Here is a 19,052-nt window from a genome sequence, read left to right on the forward strand (position 1 = left end):
GTTACCATGGCAAATAATTCCAAGCTCCTTTGCTGTACCATTTCCAGCCAATTACGGCAAAAGTCAATGTCATCTGGGTGGCAAAGGTTTTCCGCTTCTGATGAATCGCTAGCTCTGATGAGCGCTCGGCACAATGGAGACACTGATATTTTAGGTACATCTGTGAGCTACGTGCACATTTAAAACATGCACAACTAGGTGCTATCAGCTTAGCAAACAACCCCATATGTATTCACAGAACTGCTGAAATGATATGATTATCTGCCTGGTTGCTTGGCACATCTAAGTGATACATTGTTGCTCATAAATTTTTCAGTGACTGCTTTTTAAATGTTAACAATGTAGCTGTTATTTGCTGTGGGGGTAACACTGGAGTGTTTGTCCAACAATGTAAATCAGAAAATGCAGACATTTTGATGCTAAGTGTGGTTGAGGTGCTTCTTGTGTTGCTTTGTCAAAAATCAAGGCCTTTTGTGTTGCTCAAACACTACCTACTTTATGAAATGAGTACAGCAGTGAAGGATACATGACTTTTATACACACAACTCAGACACCAACACTCCACTGTAATATGTGATTACATATGATGAGATATACTAGTGGAAAACTCAATCCGTTATTGTGTGCACAGACACTTTTAGGGTTTAAATGCCTTTTTCAAGAGACTTAAGTCGTAAGACCTTAGTCCCTTCTCTATATCATGTGAGTATATTGACTGCCCAGCAGTGTCAGAAAATTGAACCTTTTGATGATAGGTCATAGCTGAAATTTGATCTGAGCTGTGGGAGGAACACAGAGGTTATGAGATCTCCAGTCATCTAATAATAAGTGTGTGAACTGAAAACACAAACACTTACAGTAGAAGAAATTTAGACAGAATAGTAGACAGTTTTGTAACATATAATAACGTAATGATTTATTATAGGTTGGTAAATTATCAGTGAACAGCAAATTGATCATTACATTTTCTAAAATAGTTAATGAGTAATATAAGTGAGTTATTTATCAGCCAACAATTAACATTAATAAACCCGATGGCCAAATGTGGCAGCACAGAAAGACAGCTGTCAGTTTGATTTTCTCTAAGAAATGATGGCCTAGTTGGAGTCCAAAATATATGATTTTTGTTTTGATCAGTGAATGCGTCATGTTATTAGTTGCAGATCATGCTGACAACATAACAACATGGAAGGTGTTAGTGTGAATGAAAGACTACATTAGATACAGTGAACCCTCGTTTTTCGCGGGGGTTATGTTCCAAAAAGAACCTGCGATCAGCGAAATCCGCGAAGTAGGAACCTTTTTTTTTTTTACAATTATTATACAATCAAATACTCCATAATACATTTAAAACAAAGAACAAAACCTTTTTTACAGGGCCAAGCATTTTTTAACAAATAAAATTACTGTATAAACGTTTTTTTTTGTTGTTTTTTTTACAAATAACTACTATACTGAAAAATAATAATTTTAATCATCAATACGAACTGAAGGCTTCAAATTGCGGAGATCAGCACCGCCCCACCACGACCCGAGTCATTGGATTAGAATGGGAAAAAAATGATTATGAAACAAAAACCAAAGTGCAGTTGGACAAATAGTGATTCACCTGTATTTCACTGCTCCTCCTGACTCCGCTCTGTCGCGTTTTTGTCTTCTAAAGCCCGCGGTGCAGGTGTGTTTGTTCGGGATAAGAACATAGTTATTGGTAGCTGTTGTTGCTCTTTTTTCTTCTGGGCAAAAAGGTTCTTATAAAAGGTTCTGCGACAGTGACCATCTTCCTCTGCCTTCCCGACCGCAAATGCCTTTGTCGGTGCAGAACATTTTGTCGACATTATGGGTTTTACAGAAACTTGAAATTGCAAGAGAATTTGCTAACTTAAATTTGGCAAGCTGTTTTACGTACATGTACATATTACCCGCAAAGTTATTGACACACAGGTAGAGAAGAAGCGGAGAGACTGTTTAGCCAATCAGAATGCAGAACACAATGCACGATGCAAATCCGCGAAGCAGCGAGACCGCGAAATGTGAACCGCGATATAGTGAGGGTTCACTGTATTTGCAGGATCAGTGAGGTGCTTCATATGAAGTCAGAGGAAAGCTCACTGAACGAAACGAAACAAAAATTCTAAAACTGTATCTGCAACGACATCAATAAAATCAATCCATGTCTGCAGATTTTGCATAGACTTATCAGAAAACTGGAAGACTGAACAGAAGAAGATTGTTCCCTTTTTTCCTTTTAGGATTTCAGCCACTTTCTGTCATGAAACCTAAAGTATTTGGAAATATTAATACAGGATTAGGAAAAGCTCAGAGTTCAAATTAGAATCTGTGTTATTGAGAATATATATACAGTACAGACCAAAAGTTTGGACACACCTTCTAATTAAAATGGGTTTTCTTTATTTTCATGACTATTTATAAGGCAAGAAATCCCACTTATTAACCTGACAGGGCACACCTATGAAGTGAAAACCATTTCAGGTGACTACCTCTTGAAGCTCATCAAGAAAATGCAGAGTGTGTGCAAAGCAGTAATCACAGCAAAAGGTTGCTACTTTGAAGAAACTAGAATATAAGGGGTATTTTCAGTTATTTACACTTTTTTGTTTAGTGCATATTTCCACATGTGTTATTCATAGTTTTGATGCTTTCAGTGTGAATCTACAATGTCAATAGTCATCAAAATAAAGGAAACTCATTGAATTAAAAGGTGTGTCCAAACTTTTGGTCTGTACTGTATATATATATATATATATATATATATACAGTATATTATAATATTATATACGTATATTATTTCAACAGTTTGTAAGATGCAGGGCTCCTAATGGCCGCAATATTATTTATAAATCACACAAATGAGGTAAATTAACACTGATAACTGGGAGATTCATGTTGTTCAAAGGTATATATCAATGGTAATAACACATTTGTGAACTTTTTTATGTTTTTTTTTTGTTTTACCCAGCAGGTGTTTTCCTTGTTCCTGTGCCAAAATAAATACTCTTCGACAACCAATCCAAACCCCAAATAATTTCCTCAGTGCAAGCAAATTAGAGTGCCCTCAGTGTAACGTTTTGGTGGTAAAACATGCAGAAGGTGTTACTGCCACCTTCAGTGTACATCATGTAGACTGCTTGACAACAGAGCTGTTCAGAACATGTTCCCATGATTCAGAAAGGCCTGTAGGAGGTTTATTTTGTTTATGTGCAAGGATGAATAAAACAGATTTAATTCTCAGGTAAACAACTAATTACACTGCGGAGCAACAGCACCCATACAGGCAGCAGCTGTGAGACTGAATGGTGACTCAGTGTCCCTGTTTTCAGTGTGGAAATAACACAAAATGTTGCAGGGTGAACTTTGCCTTGCTAATTAAAGATTACCAGGTAAATTGAACATGATGAGGGCTCAGACACTATTATACAAGGAATAATAGTCACACAATGTTCTTGCAAAAGCCTAATTACATATAATTCATAGTTTACAAAGAAAATGACAAAAATCATGTCAGTTGGTAGCCCAGGCTAAAAAATAAATACTTAATGAGATATTCTGCTGATTGGAAAAGTGTTTTTTTTGTTTTGTTGCTGTTTTCGTTGCTTTTTTTTTTGAGAATTATTTTGGTGACTAATTCATGCCACCTGATTACAGTTATACTTTGATTAAATAAGTACCAATAAAATCCTTTCCTTCATGGTGACCTTGTTCAACTGAATATGACCAGTACTCTCTCTGTGTGAAGCCATAAGTAGAAATACACAATCTTACAATCAAAATTCCTGGACCTTACTTGTTTTGCTTTTTTTCTTTCTTTTTTTATTGTTTATTCTTCATATGTTATCATTTTAACATTTAATAAAGAACACTTTAGTGTACTTGTGGTGGTAATTACTGAACAGTAATGGATGATAGTTAATTTAATTCTGTTAACTGTGCTGTTCACTCTGCAAACAGCCATTACCATGATGGCCTTTAATGTCTTTACGCCTCTATTTTTTACCTGAGAGATAATCACACAATACTTTATTTAAAAGCACTAGAATCACAGTGATATTTTCACATGCAAGTTAAGATTAAGCTTTAACCCAGAAAGTAAATTCCTCCCTCTGATACAACATAAAGGAGTCATTCTATTTTTAGTTAAAAATTGTACAGTAAAATCAACAACCTTATTATTATTTATTTTTTAATTGCGAGTTCAATCAACTGAAAGGACATTAAGATATTTTCTGACCTCTAAGCTGACTTGTTTACATTTTTCAAGAACACGTTTCATGAACATGATATAGAATGAGTAATTATTGATTCTTATGAATCATAATCTCTTTTCAGCCATTCCCCAATATAAAGGTTGAGGCATTACTGAATGACAACTGCTGACCTTTACCATTGCGTGCATCTATTATCCAACAGGACTAATCATGCTCTTCTTGTGCCTAAGATAGATGTGAGAAGGCCAAGGGATGTGATGTGGAGAAATGTCAAGGTCTTGCTGTGCTCACATTTTGTCTGAGATAGGACCTTGCTGTTATAGATCCTTTAGATCAACTTAAAATCTGGTCTTGTTTGAAAGAAGATACCGTGCTTTTAATCCAGTGGGTGAAAGGTAATATGAACATGCTCGCTCACAAAAGTCAGAAATAATGACTTTTATGATGGCCTCTGACCAACCTAATCAGTGTTCAGCCACTGTGTAGGCATTGAGACAAACCGAATGTTTCCACATGGAATTTAAGCTGGAGCTGGCTAGATAAGCCTATTTAAAATGGTTGTCGCACATATTCCATAGTTTATTCTTGTGAGAGTGGGCATAATTTTAGTAGGATGTTTTAGGTATTACACATCATTGAACTGTAAGTTAGAGAGAAAGCAGATGCTTCTGTCTGTTTTTATTTTATCATGGAATTCAGTGTATGATGGAAACTGGGGAGTGTGTAAATGTCGTCTTCATAGTAAGATGTCACTATGCACTACCTGTAGAAAAAGTATGTATAATATGAAAAGTTTTCCAACATTTTTGTGCCAAAGCAGGTGACATCTTACACAGGTACATGTCAATTAATTTGTTTTAAAAATGATTAATTTTTCTCATTCAATTCAAAAAATAAAACTTTATTACACAGTGATCTATTTCAAGAGTTTGTTTTGAATAATTTTGATGACTAACCAAAACCCAAAATTTAGTTTCACAGAACATTAAGATGACTGCTCAGCTGAAAGTTATCCAGAAGATAATGAGTGAACCCCTTTTCAAAAAGGACAAGCCACAAAATATAATTTCTAAAGAAGCTGGATGTTCACACAGTGAACATCCAAAAAGGTGTGTGAGAAACAGGAGTACCTGCTGCCTTGAGAGGATCTGAAACAAAGTATGTTAAAGAATTTGGAAAAGATTCGGAATGCTTGGACTGTGGCTGCAGTCATGTGTGAACCACTACATATAGACGCACCTAAGACGTGGGCTACTGTGGTCCACTTTCAGATGGAGGTAGATTTTACATGCCATTTGGAAATCACAGTATAGGAGCCTATATAAGAGTGGAGGGGCATTAAATGCAAGATGTTGAGGTCTGGTGTGAGGTTTTCATAATCAGTGATGATTTGGAGAGCCATGTTGGTTCTCTCTTTTATCAAATCTAAAGTCAGCTGTTCACGAAAACATTTTAGAGCAAGTCAAACATAGTTCTGGGGATCTGTGGGTCATTTTGCAATTGGCAGGTTGTAAGTTTGATTCCAGCTTCTTTCTGTCACATGTCAATGTGCCCTGAGGCAAAGCACTTTACCCCAAATTGCCTGCATATCAGAGAGCGTATTTGTGAGTGCAAATGTGGCTCTAGTGGTCAGTATGATTGGAAAAGTACTATATAAGTCCAGTCCATTTTCCTGCTCTCAAGCTTTATGAAGATGCCAGTTCATTCTCCAGCAGGACTTGTTTGGCCAGCAATCTGATCTGACCTGAAGACAACTTATGATCTATGAATTATTGCCAAGATGAAGACGAGAAACACCAAAGCCAACAATGCTTCCTTAGCTGGTCACAATGATGCAGTAATTCATGTAAAATAAGCCTGGCAAAGAATTAAGTACATACACTCTACTGGACACAATTTTCAATATGCCAACAGTCTGTAAAAAAAAAAAAAAAGTTATGTTTTGTGCTATTGTAATTTTCTGAGGAACTCAAAAGATTTGGCTTTTCATTCGCTGTAAGCTAAAATCATCTTAACTGAACAGTGTTTTGAAAACACAGAAAACTTGAAATATTTATAACTGTGTCCAATGAATCTACACCAACACATATATAAGTTTAAGTATCGAAATGAAATAAAATAGCTTTTCCATGAAAGTTTGACTGTAACTGATCTTGTAGCGCCAATATGTAAACTACCCTTTACAGTAAAGTGGGTTAAACATTTCAATTCTCCTGAAACAGTTTTAAATAACTTCTGTTGCAAAGGGACAGATAGATTAAAAGAAAGAACCCAGAGGTCCATTTTCATAATTATGTTTTGGTGCCAAGCTCCACTGCTTGGCCAGCACTCCTGGGAGATGAGGGTGGGTGGAAGAGAGCGGGGGCAAAGCGTAGAAAAATCAATATTTCAGTTGAAAAAAAAGCTTAGCTGTGTTTTTGGGTGGGTGTGGAAAAGACCTGTGAGAGAGGCTGCTTGTCCCCTCCAACTACAGTACTAACTTCAACAAAAGTCAAAAAGGATTGTAACATTAAAAAGCCACAGTAGTACCAAATTAAATAAAACATATTCTTTCTTCATGTAGGGTCCTGTAACTCCTTTGCCCCCCCACTTACCATTAAATGTTCATAGCAAAGGGAGCCAAAACTAGTCTACTTTGTCCTTACTACTTAAGATGTAAGCACAGCAAAGCAACGAGACACCCCAGCCAATACAAAGTGTGAACACTATAGTTGTCCTGTGCCTTGGGCAAAGTGAGTCAGCCATTTGTTCTCCTCTCCTTTCTCTCTTTAATGCACCGTCATTCACAGCCACGTGAACAAGATAATCCAATATCCGGGACTTTAAACCGAAGCTGAACAGCGAGACACTCCTCTGCACCATGTCCTGGCACATTATTTGATTTGTTTATATTGCTTTCAATTACCTATCTCTGTCCCTTGTTGAGCTCAATAAAACTTTATATTGTGGATATTTATCTCTAGGTGCCCATTCTCTCCATTCTCCTGCATTCAAATTTTGGTGTAAATATGAATCACATTTTCAAGTCTCTGCATATGTGGCTGCATAAAAATCCCTTTGCTCCTTGACATTTATAAAGGAATGAACAAGCCTCCTACAAAACAGATTGCCATCGTCTTCTTTTGTATTACATCAGTTGCCTGTACTACTCCTCTTTGAAGTGTGTATCTACATCTGCAGCCATGTGCACAGTTGTATGTACTTGTCTGCGTTGTCATCCACCCCCTGTGCTTGTTTCCAACCTAGCTGGCAGCACGACTTCACATCCCCAGGAGTTTACAGCAAGTTATCATGTTTATCGAGAAGCCAGCCATGATTTTAGCAGTAGTCAAACCTTAGCTGTGACTCTAGAGAAACGACCACTGTAAATCACACTGTCAGAGTTGTATTCAAGCTCAGTCATGGTTGTCAAGGAGACTGTGATGTGAATTTGGTGGCTGTTTTCTACTGCAGCCAACCACAGCTTTTGATTGAAAATCATATAGTCTTTCAAAAAAGAAAAGTCAACATGCTTCTATTTTGGTAATTCAATAGAAAAAAAAAAAGATTCCTCTTTGATATTTTCAGCGCTCTGGCAGTTAAAGGGAAAATAATACATACTGCTAATACATCTTCTCTTTCTTTACAAGGCAAATTGCAACCATTCAATCAAATAGTTATTATTTCTCATATGGATTCTTTCACTGACTACGCAGTTTTTTAAAGGTTACAATAAAATTTGTTTTGAACTTTATAGTCAAACACAGGATGTTGAAAGAAACATCCTGTGTTTCTTTCAAACACAGGATGTTTGAAAGAAAAAGAGAAGTCCTCATTGTGTGAATGGTTTTAATCAACTGAAACTTTCAGCTTTGCTTTTTGGTCCACAGGAAGTCATTAGCTTTATGTGGTAAGAATAAAAGAGGTCAGTTGATTGATGGTCTTTAATTTTGTTTAGCTCAATTCTTGTTTGGGTTCTTGTTGTGTTGGACTGCTGCCTTGAAGTGGATATTTACGTTATAAACTGAAGCTTTTTATTGTTGTTTTTATTTTGTATTCATACCTGGATTTTTTTTTCTTACTGAATTTGGAAATGAAAGGTGTTCTTCAATCAATGAAGTTTATATACAGCTTTACAGAAGATGTTTTTTTGTATTTATTTTAAACAGTGCCATTTGATTATATTGATGAGGGAAAACCTGAAAAGAATTTAAGTAAAATTGTTGTAAAACTTGCTCTACTAAAAAAACACTTTGTGCCAGCAGGTGGGAATAATAATAATAATTCAAAATAAGAAAATCCTTAAAGTAATGTCTGACCAATAATTCCTCCAAAACAAATGTAACACTGTGACACTGTTTACCTTTGTATTACATAACTCAAAAAAGGTCCACCAGTGTTCTGACTTCTATCACAGAAACCTGGAGTATGTGTGGACCAATTAATCAGATTTAAAAATCTCTAGGTATCTCTCACATTTAAACACAATTCTAAGTTTTTTAAAATGTATTTTTGTTTAAATATGTATTTCTAATCTTTACCCAAAACTGAATTAATGAGGTTCAAAGAAAGAAAAACATCTCAATCTTACAAAATATCCATCCAGACAGTCTATGTCTTTTGTACACCCTTAACACTGTTTGAGTTTCCTATCTAATAAAGCACTTACTTATAAAGAATGGTAATTTTTTCTGCAAGTTTTTGTTTGCATATGATTTTCTGGAGCTAGCTGTAACAAAATATACTGAAAGCATACATTTTTATCTTACCTTATCAAATCAGTGACAATGTCAGCTAGCATTAGCCTAGCACTCAACCATGTCTCCTCTGGCAAATATCATCAGCTGCAGCAAGTTGAAAGAATACTCATCTCTCCATGTGCCATGGAAACCGTCATCAAGTCCATTGATCATAAAATGAAAAGCCTAAAACATTAATATAAGGTCTGGACTCAAAATCCTTATGTGATCACAAAGAGGACAGAAGCTGAACACTTAAGCGCTCTGTTAAAAGCAATGCTGTCAAAAGATGACTTTAATAATCTAATGCACTGAGAAATAACTTTAAACACATTGCAAGGTAATTAACATGGAAGTCATCTGTGTGATAGAACGTTATGGCATGTAACTATCAGTGTGTGGAAAAGAGAGGGCTGTTTCATTTACATAACTGCTAGTGTGCTCCCATTGTGCATCTCCACCTCAGTTAAATGGTCCTGTTGTAAAGGGTTAGTCACAGGGGACCTGTACAATTGCTTGTGCTGACCTGGTAGGAGCTTTGTTAAGGAGTCATTGACCGTATAGAATCGGGTCATTGAACTACTATGTTTCCATCGACGGGTCATTGTGAGTGTCTTAACCTTGGGACATTACAGTTTTGCATCAGAAAGTAATGCACTAAGGAGGACTGTTCTTGCAGTAATAAATAGTAGTTAGTGTTACTCCTCTGTACTTCATTTTTACGGTTGTTCATGGTACTGCCATGATGCCTCTCTGTTTAATTTTTATTATTTTACTGTATTTATTTTATGTGAAGAAGAGTTACAGTGAATAAAAAGTCTACATGCTCCAGGTAAAATGTCAGATTTTTTAACGTACCAACATTACCAACAAGACCAACATTTCAGAACTCTTTCCACCTTTATTCTATCTTAATCTGAATGTACAAGTGTGCTTACCCTCAAACTAATATGTTGTCAAAGTACTTTTTACTTTTATCACACCACTCTGATTAGGAGTCCATCAGCCTGGTGCATCTGTCCCCTCTGCCTTTGCAAGGGACAGGATTGTCCAATCCTGTCTAACTGGAAGGATTGGACAGATCTTCCTAATTGGACAGATTTCAAAGATATTTCCTATGCATTGCACACCACAATGCTTTACTGGGAGGTGCAGTGTTATAATTTTACCTTTAGACTATTAGATCCCTTAGAATCTCTCTCCAAGCCACATATGCCAAAGAAAATGTCAGAAAAAAAGCTACTATAGGAACAAAACAATGTTTGTTGTTGACTAGAGGGACTGTAACTTATGGCAGGTGTGTACTGACTTTAGCATATAGTTTTAATGTGATGTGTAACTCAGCAAGTCATCAATTACAATTTTGTGTGCAGGTTATGGGTCACATTAACAGTGTCCTGAATTATTTATCTTTAAGAATAATTTAAGTAATATTTTTTGTGTCAAAACTCTTGGCATTTTAAATGGAATGGATGTTAATTTTTGTTACCTGGGATTATAAAGAAAAATAAAGATTTATAAACTGAAAGTGTGGCATTATTGGCATTAGAGATTCATCTGACATTCTGTTTGAGTTGAAACCTCCAGCTGCCGTCAGCTTTCAACACTGAACCAGGGGGTAAGCTGCAGAGACTGTTCATGAAGGAGGGTCGGGCAGTACTATGAACCTGTCACTTTGTAAACAGTCAGTTCGTAAACAGCAACTTAAGCTCATTTCCATGCCAACTTAAGAAGTGTAGAGAACCTCTAAGTGCATTAGAGTCACTCGCAATTTAGGTCCACTTTGTCTTTTAGCTGGTTATGTGTGGGTTGACAGAACAAGGTAGCAAAGGGAGAATTTAAACAGCAGTCTGTAATCATAGTGACTCACTCTTTGTGTTCTAGCCTCACAACTTGGATTTAGGTGAAACAGTTTTGCTGCTATGAATGATTCGGCTCAGAATACTGCATGTAATATTATTTCACAATGTATTGTGACACATTGATATCAACGAGGTGTCACTCAAAGGTTTGCGCTCTCTTTAAGCAAGTTTATATGGTTTTTTTTTAAAGTGAAAACTTAAAATTAGAAAGGGTAATGTTTATCAGAACACGTTTTAAGTGTGGAGTGAGCCCTTCAGCTATTATCAGGCTGAACATGGTTGGAAATCCATTGCCTTTGTTCTTGTTTTTTCACACTTTTCTTGTTTTAATATGCCAGAAGGTTTGGCATTGCTTTGATGTCGCAGCAAGCCCGGTGGGCATTCCTCCCAAGGCAATAAGCACTTCACTCTTTAATGGGGATTGATTTTCAAAGTTGTGGTTCACAGTCATTTACAGCAGGTCATGAGCTCCCGCTGCCTAGCATTCCCGATGGACTTGAACCTTACACAACCTTGACTGCATGTGTTACCTAATGTCATGCATCTCCACCTTCAGTCTCTTCCTGTCCATACAGTGAATGTACAGTTGAAGCCATTGGGAACTAACAGCATTTGACTAAAACAAATGCTAGTGCTCCTGCAAGGGCTGGCACTACTATACAGATAGAGTTATTTCAAATGTGATCATATTATAGCCACCAAGTTCATTTTATTACTAGACCAACTCAGAGTACAGTGAACCCTCGCTATAACGCGGTTCACCTTTCACGGCCTCGCTTCGCGGATTTTTTTGTGCAATTTTTTTTCACAGTGCATTGTGTTCTGCGTCCTGATTGGCTAAACAGGCCGCAGCGTCACAGTCAGAGGAGCAGTGAAATACGCGAGTCACAATTTGTCCTACTGTACTTCGTATTGATGAGTAAAATGATTATTTTACTGTAGTTATTTGTAAGAAAGCGTTATACTTGTTTTAAAAATGCTTGGACTTGAAAACAGGTTTTGTTCTTTGGTTTCAATGTAGAGTATTTAATTATGCTGTATAATAATTGTAAAAAATAAAGGTAACTACGTCACGGATTTCGCCTATCATGAGTTCTTTTCGGAACACAACGCTCACGAAAAACGAGGGTTTACTGTACAGCAAAATTGTAGTTTTGGCAGTTTTTGTGTTTTTAATAAACATATCTCTGACAAGTCTGCCATTCTTTCTGTTCCTCCCACTGAGGCAATAGTTTGTTAAATTACCTTTCACTGCAATTACAGGAACAGTTGTATTATTTGGTATCTTCCAAGTTTACACATGCATAGTCTTCAACATTAGCACAATTTCTTTGCTAAGTAGCTCAACCTCGAGAAAATACATCCCTGTAGCTTCCACAACAATGTTTCATGAGATGATTCCATGCTCAGGGTAATGTTAGCTTTCCACTTGACATAGTGTTGTGAATGTGGTCTCATCTTACCAGTACACATTCTTCCATGTTTGCTTTTTCCATAATTTGTAACAGATTGAAAAGATGACTTCTTGTATTTCATCAGTAGTTTTCTTCTAGTCCTGGTTGCATCTCTGATTAATTCTCCCCCTGCCCTGCCTATCGGCATAGGTTTACATCCATGCTTTGATAGATTTGTAGTTGTGCCACACGCCTTTCTTTTTTATATTATGAATTACATACTGTTCTGTGAGATGTTCAAAGATTATGAAATCATTTTGTAACCCTATTTACAAAACAGGGTTACCCTGATCAGTCTGCTGCGTCCCTTGGTCTCCATGATGTTATTTGCTCACTAATGTTCTCAAACTGAACCTCTGAAACCTTTACAAAACAGCTGCATTTATTCTGAGAAGGACTTACAAATAAGTGAATCTGATGACTAAATGCATTGTTTTTATTATTCAGGATGCCAATGTAAAGAAAGCTCATATGTACATTCAAGGATTTTATTTGTAATATCGAGTACCATCAATGCTTCTTGTTTCACTTCCCAACAATGCATTACTTTCCGTAGATTTAGTTCAAAGTATGTAGTCACTATTTCATGGTAATTATTACTATACTTGCAGTATTTGTTCCTGCATCCTGCAAACTGTATTCTGCTATTTAGGTGTTCTGCTAAGAGACGGTAAAGAAGCAGCAATGCTCTAGCCGTATTCAGTGAAAAATGAATAATGCACTGCATTTTATGTCCCTTCACAAACAGCTTCCCAGTAACAAGTTGAGAGTACAGATAATAGATTTACCATACAGTAACCATCAATGTCCTCTTCAGTGAATTTTTCTTTCACATTATTTTTCAAGTGAAGTTCTACTTCCTGCTTTCCTCTCCGACAAACTGTTGAACCTGGAACCTTGGCTATCACCAACTTTTGGATTGGTTCCATTTCTAAAGGTTCTCTAGTGTAACTGCTGGAAATGGCTGCAGAATTGGTGCTTTGAAGGGAGGTACTCGAATTATTGAAATTACATTGAGGTCAGCCGATTGTAAGCTTTGCTTCTTGTGAAGCGAGAACAAGACAGACCACTTTAAGATGTTACTCGACGTCTTACCATCATATTTGCCTCCAGATAACACATAAGAAGTCCAATTTAACCGCGCCCCAGCTGGAGTAATGAAAAGAAGCCGACATTGTCTGAGCGTCTTCCAGTTACTTGGCTCCATTTCAGTGATTTAAATGACTAACGTAAGAATACTCATCTCTCCATGTGCCATGGAAACCGTCATCAAATTAGAATTGAAGTGATTATCCGCAGCAGAGTTAAAGGACAGAATCGATAGTTCTTTGTTCTAGGCTAAAATGAAGAATGGCCATTCAGCAGGGATCTCTCTCTGTTCCTCCTTTTCTCACACTCACACAAACACACACGCACTCTTCCATCTGCCTCTTTGAATTCCTTATTCGGCTCCAGTATCTTTGACCATATCAGCATTAGTCTTGCAGGGTGTACTCTCAGACCTTCCGTCTTGGTTTTTCTCACCCTTGTCAGAAAAAAAAACAGAAAGAAATTAAAACCCAAAGGAGAAGTGCTTCCTTAGATGATTGCAATTAGTAGTTTGGACTAGATTTTGCATCTTTGACCCCATCCTTGTACTCTGTGTTAGGTAACAGGGAGTGGGAGTGGGTCTGTTGGGCATGGTTCCAGCATCCAGAGAGCCCTTTGCCCCTTTTGCCTTCTGAGACGCAACAGCAGTCAGAGGGCTGAGCAAAGCTGGAGACAGGAAAGCATGTCAAGAGGATAAAGTCAGAGAAGAAAGATGTGATTTCTGCTGGTTAAGTGGAGCTGTTGTATTCTAATTGAATCAGCGATGAATGTGAATTTGCATAGAAGTTTTATTTTTTATTTTCCACTTTTTAATGGAAGTGCAAGAAAATAAAACATAAACACTATTTCAAAGGAAATATTAATTGTGATTTCAGGATACTTGTTCAAGAGTTACACCAAGTTGCATGAGAACAAAAATAATTGCATCACAAACAAAAATGTGTTTATTCATCATTAAAGATGTAATACTTAGCAAAAAGAGATAAAGGTATAATATTTGCTCATAAAATATGAATTTTTGGGCAAAAGAAGATTATTATTTCTATGAGATACCAGGAAAAACACCAAAACGACAGAAGCTCTAGCAGTTCTTTAGTGGATAACAACTTCAAGTATCCACAAAATTTTCCTGATTTCAAATGCACTTTGGAAAGACAATAAAAAATATTTAAAAATCTTCAGTCCATAATAACATCACCAACAGCATTTAAGTTGAAAAATATGTTTTTTATGGTTCTCAAAGAAATCCCATGCAAACATCCACTCACATTTATGGGGCGCCAACTCACAATCACACACTTCCACTCTGTCACTAACGCCACTTTAAGCACAGGCATGCACTCACACACTCACGCCCACGCATACACCCCCACCTGCATGCACACACCATGCTTCACATAAAGGACTGTAATCCATCAATGTGCTCATTGCTGTCACGAGTAAAGAGACAGAGCTCTAAGCAAGAGTCCTCTAAAACAAATTTGATTTACCTCACTTTCTCTCAAACAGTGACAGGAGTGCTAGAAGTGCTAATGCAGACTGGCACCTTTCGCTGCCAACAGGCACACGTCTGTTCAGCTCAGTCTCAAAGCCCGAAGGTTCATGCTGAAATCTGATTTGTTTGGGAATGAGATTTGGGTTTTGAAGGGTTTTAAAGTTATTAAAATTAGCAATGAGCTGCAGTGAGGGTGTGGAGAAATTTAATAACTCCATGAGGAAAACGAGCTGCGTGCACATGTGTGTTTGTTGTTTGTCATAAAAAGTGAATGATTCAAATGTGGTGATTTTAAATATTCCATTTTACACCTCTGACATACTTTGCTTGTAAATTTAGCCAGCCAGCTCTTTATGGTATATTGCATCCAGAGTCCATGTTACACAGTCTTTAAATTCTCTGGAACACATTTAATCAGTTTAAAGCAAGTGAACTGTTAAATATTGTGTTTAGTTAATGTGCCAAAATTAACTAAGGAATTAAAATATCAACTCAGATAAGCTGACATGTATTTTCAGGAAGTCAACAGTCTGATGGAAAACATTGTATCTGTAAACTTCTTTAAGAGAGAAAGAAATATTTTTTTTGTTGTTGTTCATAAAACCCAATTAGCACCATAATTACGAAATTAGGCAACCTGTCTGCACTAACAAAACTCCTCAATTATTTAGAAATGCTTTCTTATCGTCAGAGCAGTGTTGGAAATGTTATCTTAATGACTTCTGGTTTCACTGTTCATGTTGCTTGAATCAAGTCATTTTGGATCCAAATAAATTCAGTTATTTCCTTGCAACCTGTTCAATCCTTTCTTCTTTCTTATAATTTCCCTGTACTAAGTAAAAAGTTCAAAAATGGTTTGTTGTCAGTCAATGTTTACAACAGTAAAGTAGAAAGATCAGAAATTAAACGACTCTTGTAAACTGTGTGTTATGAAGTTGTTTCAGGTATGTAAATGCAAATTGGCTCAAAAGTTTTGTAAATAAGGGAACCAAACAGATTGCATCAGATCATTGACTTTCAGCATTCACTCTTCCTGGATGAGCATGTGGGAACAGCGGTCAGTCCCTTGCTATGTGTTGGTGAAGTTACAGCAATCCCTTCTATTGAGCATGCATGTAGCAAAAGAAAACTTCCCCTTAACAGATTGAAACCTCCAGTAGAACCTGGCTTAGTATGAACGGCCATCTGGCATGACCCACTGGGTGTTTGAGAAGACAGAGCATGCACACACACACACACACACAGAGAGAGAATCACAGTTCAGAAATACTTTTTATGTAACAGAAAAGTTAAAAGTTAATGGAGGTAATATGTTTTATCATGGCTTCGTTGATGAAAGAAACAGAGCTATGCAGATAAGGTCTGAGACAGTTTTCTATAAGTTGGAAGAGAGCACAGACAGTTTGTCACAGTAAAAGCTCATCCAATTGCTGTATCTTAGGGAGAGACATGGTTACCAGTGAAAGACAGCACCAAGTATATCATCTATAAGTTTTTGGCTGCAGTAGCTCAGTCAGTGCCCGACTCCAGCAAGGTCTCACAGCTAAACAGACCAGACTAGATGTACATGTAGCTTCTAAGAAGAGAAGAAGAACAGAGCGTGTTAAGTTAAATGATGAAATAACAGCAATAAGGAGAGGAATGTAGCTGAGTGAGGTGGAAAAGGGGTCAGTTTGTCTCCAAGGAGCCTAAACCTATTGCAGCATAACCACAGAGATATTTCAGGATAACCTAAGTCACTCTTAAGCAGAACTTAATCAAAAAGGAAAGTTTAAAGCCTAATCTTTAAAGACACAGACTAATACTGGAGTCTGGTTTCACAGGAGAATCCTGAAAACTAAAGCACGGCCCTATAATTTTACTTGTATAAACTCTCAGAACCACCAGTAAACCTGCAGTCTAAGAGCAGTGCTCTGTTACTGCTATAAACATCTGGTGTTTTTTAGTTTGCCTATACTTGTCATTTGTTTTCCAATTTAAATTTTAAGCTTAATTTATACTGTAGAGTAACGGATGTTTCCAAGTTCATTTTAATGTAACCATGTCTTTTTTTTCTTGCTTGCTTTATTCAGGTGGCCAACTTGGCTTGCTCCATTTCCAACAATGAAGAGGGTGTGAAGTTGGTACGGATGGCAGCCACCCAAATCGACAGCCTATGTCCACAGGTAAATGCTTGGAAAAAGTTTAAATGCAAGCTGGATACATAGTGTGGCCAACATTGTTTTTTGGTTTTTAGCCATACTCAACTGATCTCAAAAGATTAGCTTTGTTCTTTTTATATATAAAATGGAACAACTTGAAATGGCAGAAAAAAATCATAGTATGCAGAATTCAACGAATATCTACAAGTAGTGAATTGAAAGAGCTTGTTGCACCATTTCTCAGAATGCAGACAAACAATGATGTTAAAACTGGTCCATTATTTCCCAGGTTTAGGGTAATCCTTTTCACATGGGACACAACGCAGAATGAAAAGTGGAAATAAAGAAAAGCTGAAGTTAAGATTCAGACTTTAACGTTCATTTTCCGCTATGTACACCCTCTATAACCCACTAACTCTGAAAACTTGGGAAAGAATTTTCTCCTGATACTCCTTGGACACGCTCAACAGAGACGGATTAAAAAATATAATCGACTCAGACTTTGTGACTGGGGAAAGAGGAACAAAGAGAAAGCGGAACAAAGAGTGATTTTTTCCCCCTCATCTGTTCTGAGTCAGTTTAGCCCAAGTTTCTTATTCTTCTACATATAGCACTGTCTTAAACTCAGCTGCTGCCACATCCTAGAGAAAATGTTTACGTTAAAATAAATTGAAACAGAAGGTATACAGAAGAGCACTAAACAAAATAATTAACAGCTTAGCTAGTTAATTACTGACTCATAATTCTTTTATCATTATTCAATTTCTCTGCAGTTTCTTAGTTGTAGTGTTATAGTGCTGCAAATTAGGTCACAGTATAAGTTCTTTAAGCTTTTCTCTTTATCTGTTAAAATAGTCTTAAACTTTACAAAGGTAACCAATTCTGACAATTTACTTTGTGTTATTCAAGGAAACTGTGGTTGCCTGGGGGTACCAAGATAAACCAAACAAAGGCTATTTGGAAGATTTTGAAGATTTGGTGGAACTAAAAAAAAGTTATTTATGTCAATCTGTGTGAAAAATTTACTATTTAATACTGACAACAATTAGATTTTGTGCACTGTGATGATATGATATACTCACTTTGTTTGATCTGTCAATTAATTTAAAAAGTATCTTATGGTACTTCACTGTTTGTTTTGTTTTGGGATTAAAACAGTTTTGGTAGCAATCCACAACCTGAACTGAGGTTGTCACATGTCTTTTAAAATACATAACATTCAAGTCAAGTCAGTTGTCAGTCCCATTTTAAATGAACACATTGCATCATCTGTCCTGTATCTCCTAGTTCTCTTGAATACAGCATCATTCTCTCCACGTTTTGTATAATACTTAGGTTGGATTGAGTTGTTGGGGACCACGGCATTAGTTATTGGTGAAGGACTCAGACTTTAAGCCAGTAAAAGGCAGAGGAGTTCACAGAGATTTGTAACAAATTTCAATGCCTTGCGCTGGTTAGAATGTCAGGAAGGAATCTCGTCTCTTGGAGCACAAGTCCGGAGTCCCCTCCCTACTCCCGCCTGCATCTTCCACTGAAGCCCAGCAGTTTCAGACCTAAGGCATGAGTGGGAGGATTCAAGGCCATGTCTCGAAATTGTCAGAGAAAATCACTTTTAAACAGTAAATACCATGTAGGCAGTTGTTTTCTGTGGCAGAAGACGGCCTTGCAGATGGGCTGCAGTCCTTGTCAGGTGCTGAAGCCTTCACAGCTCTTTGCACCAAAATCATTTCTCAGATTGACATGGCAGTGTCAGATCTCCTTTAGGATTGGCTGATTATTTTGTTATCTAAATTTCTATGTATTATTTCTTTCTGTTATTAAACAATTTTAGATTTTTCCAACATGAAAATTAAATATTGTTGCGTATTGCTGAATGTCAGGTTTGAGTGCATGCTGTAAGACAGCATGACAGCTTTACTGTGATTAAATTTGTTTAGTCATTAAAATTTAAAAATAAAAAAGAATAGCGTTTTAGGTAGCACAAGATTAGCAGATAGCAATACTATAAAATTTGAAAAAGTTTAGGATTTTTAATGAGTGAATGACTACTACTTTATGTTTGACTACATT

The 19,052-nt window shown here is 36.8% G+C and overlaps 1 protein-coding gene across 1 annotated transcript in view; it reads left to right on the forward strand.

Annotated features, from left to right (window-relative positions):
- Positions 1-19,052, forward strand: part of ctnna2 (catenin alpha 2) — a 313,802-nt gene that overhangs the window by 242,336 nt on the left and 52,414 nt on the right. The window contains exon 10 of the mRNA XM_023333734.1: positions 16,914-17,006. Within this exon, the coding sequence (XP_023189502.1) occupies positions 16,914-17,006 (93 nt within the window). The remainder of the gene's footprint in view (positions 1-16,913; positions 17,007-19,052) is intronic.

This window comes from Xiphophorus maculatus, chromosome 5 (assembly GCF_002775205.1).
Source record: "Xiphophorus maculatus strain JP 163 A chromosome 5, X_maculatus-5.0-male, whole genome shotgun sequence".
Classification (NCBI taxonomy): Eukaryota; Metazoa; Chordata; class Actinopteri; order Cyprinodontiformes; family Poeciliidae; genus Xiphophorus; species Xiphophorus maculatus.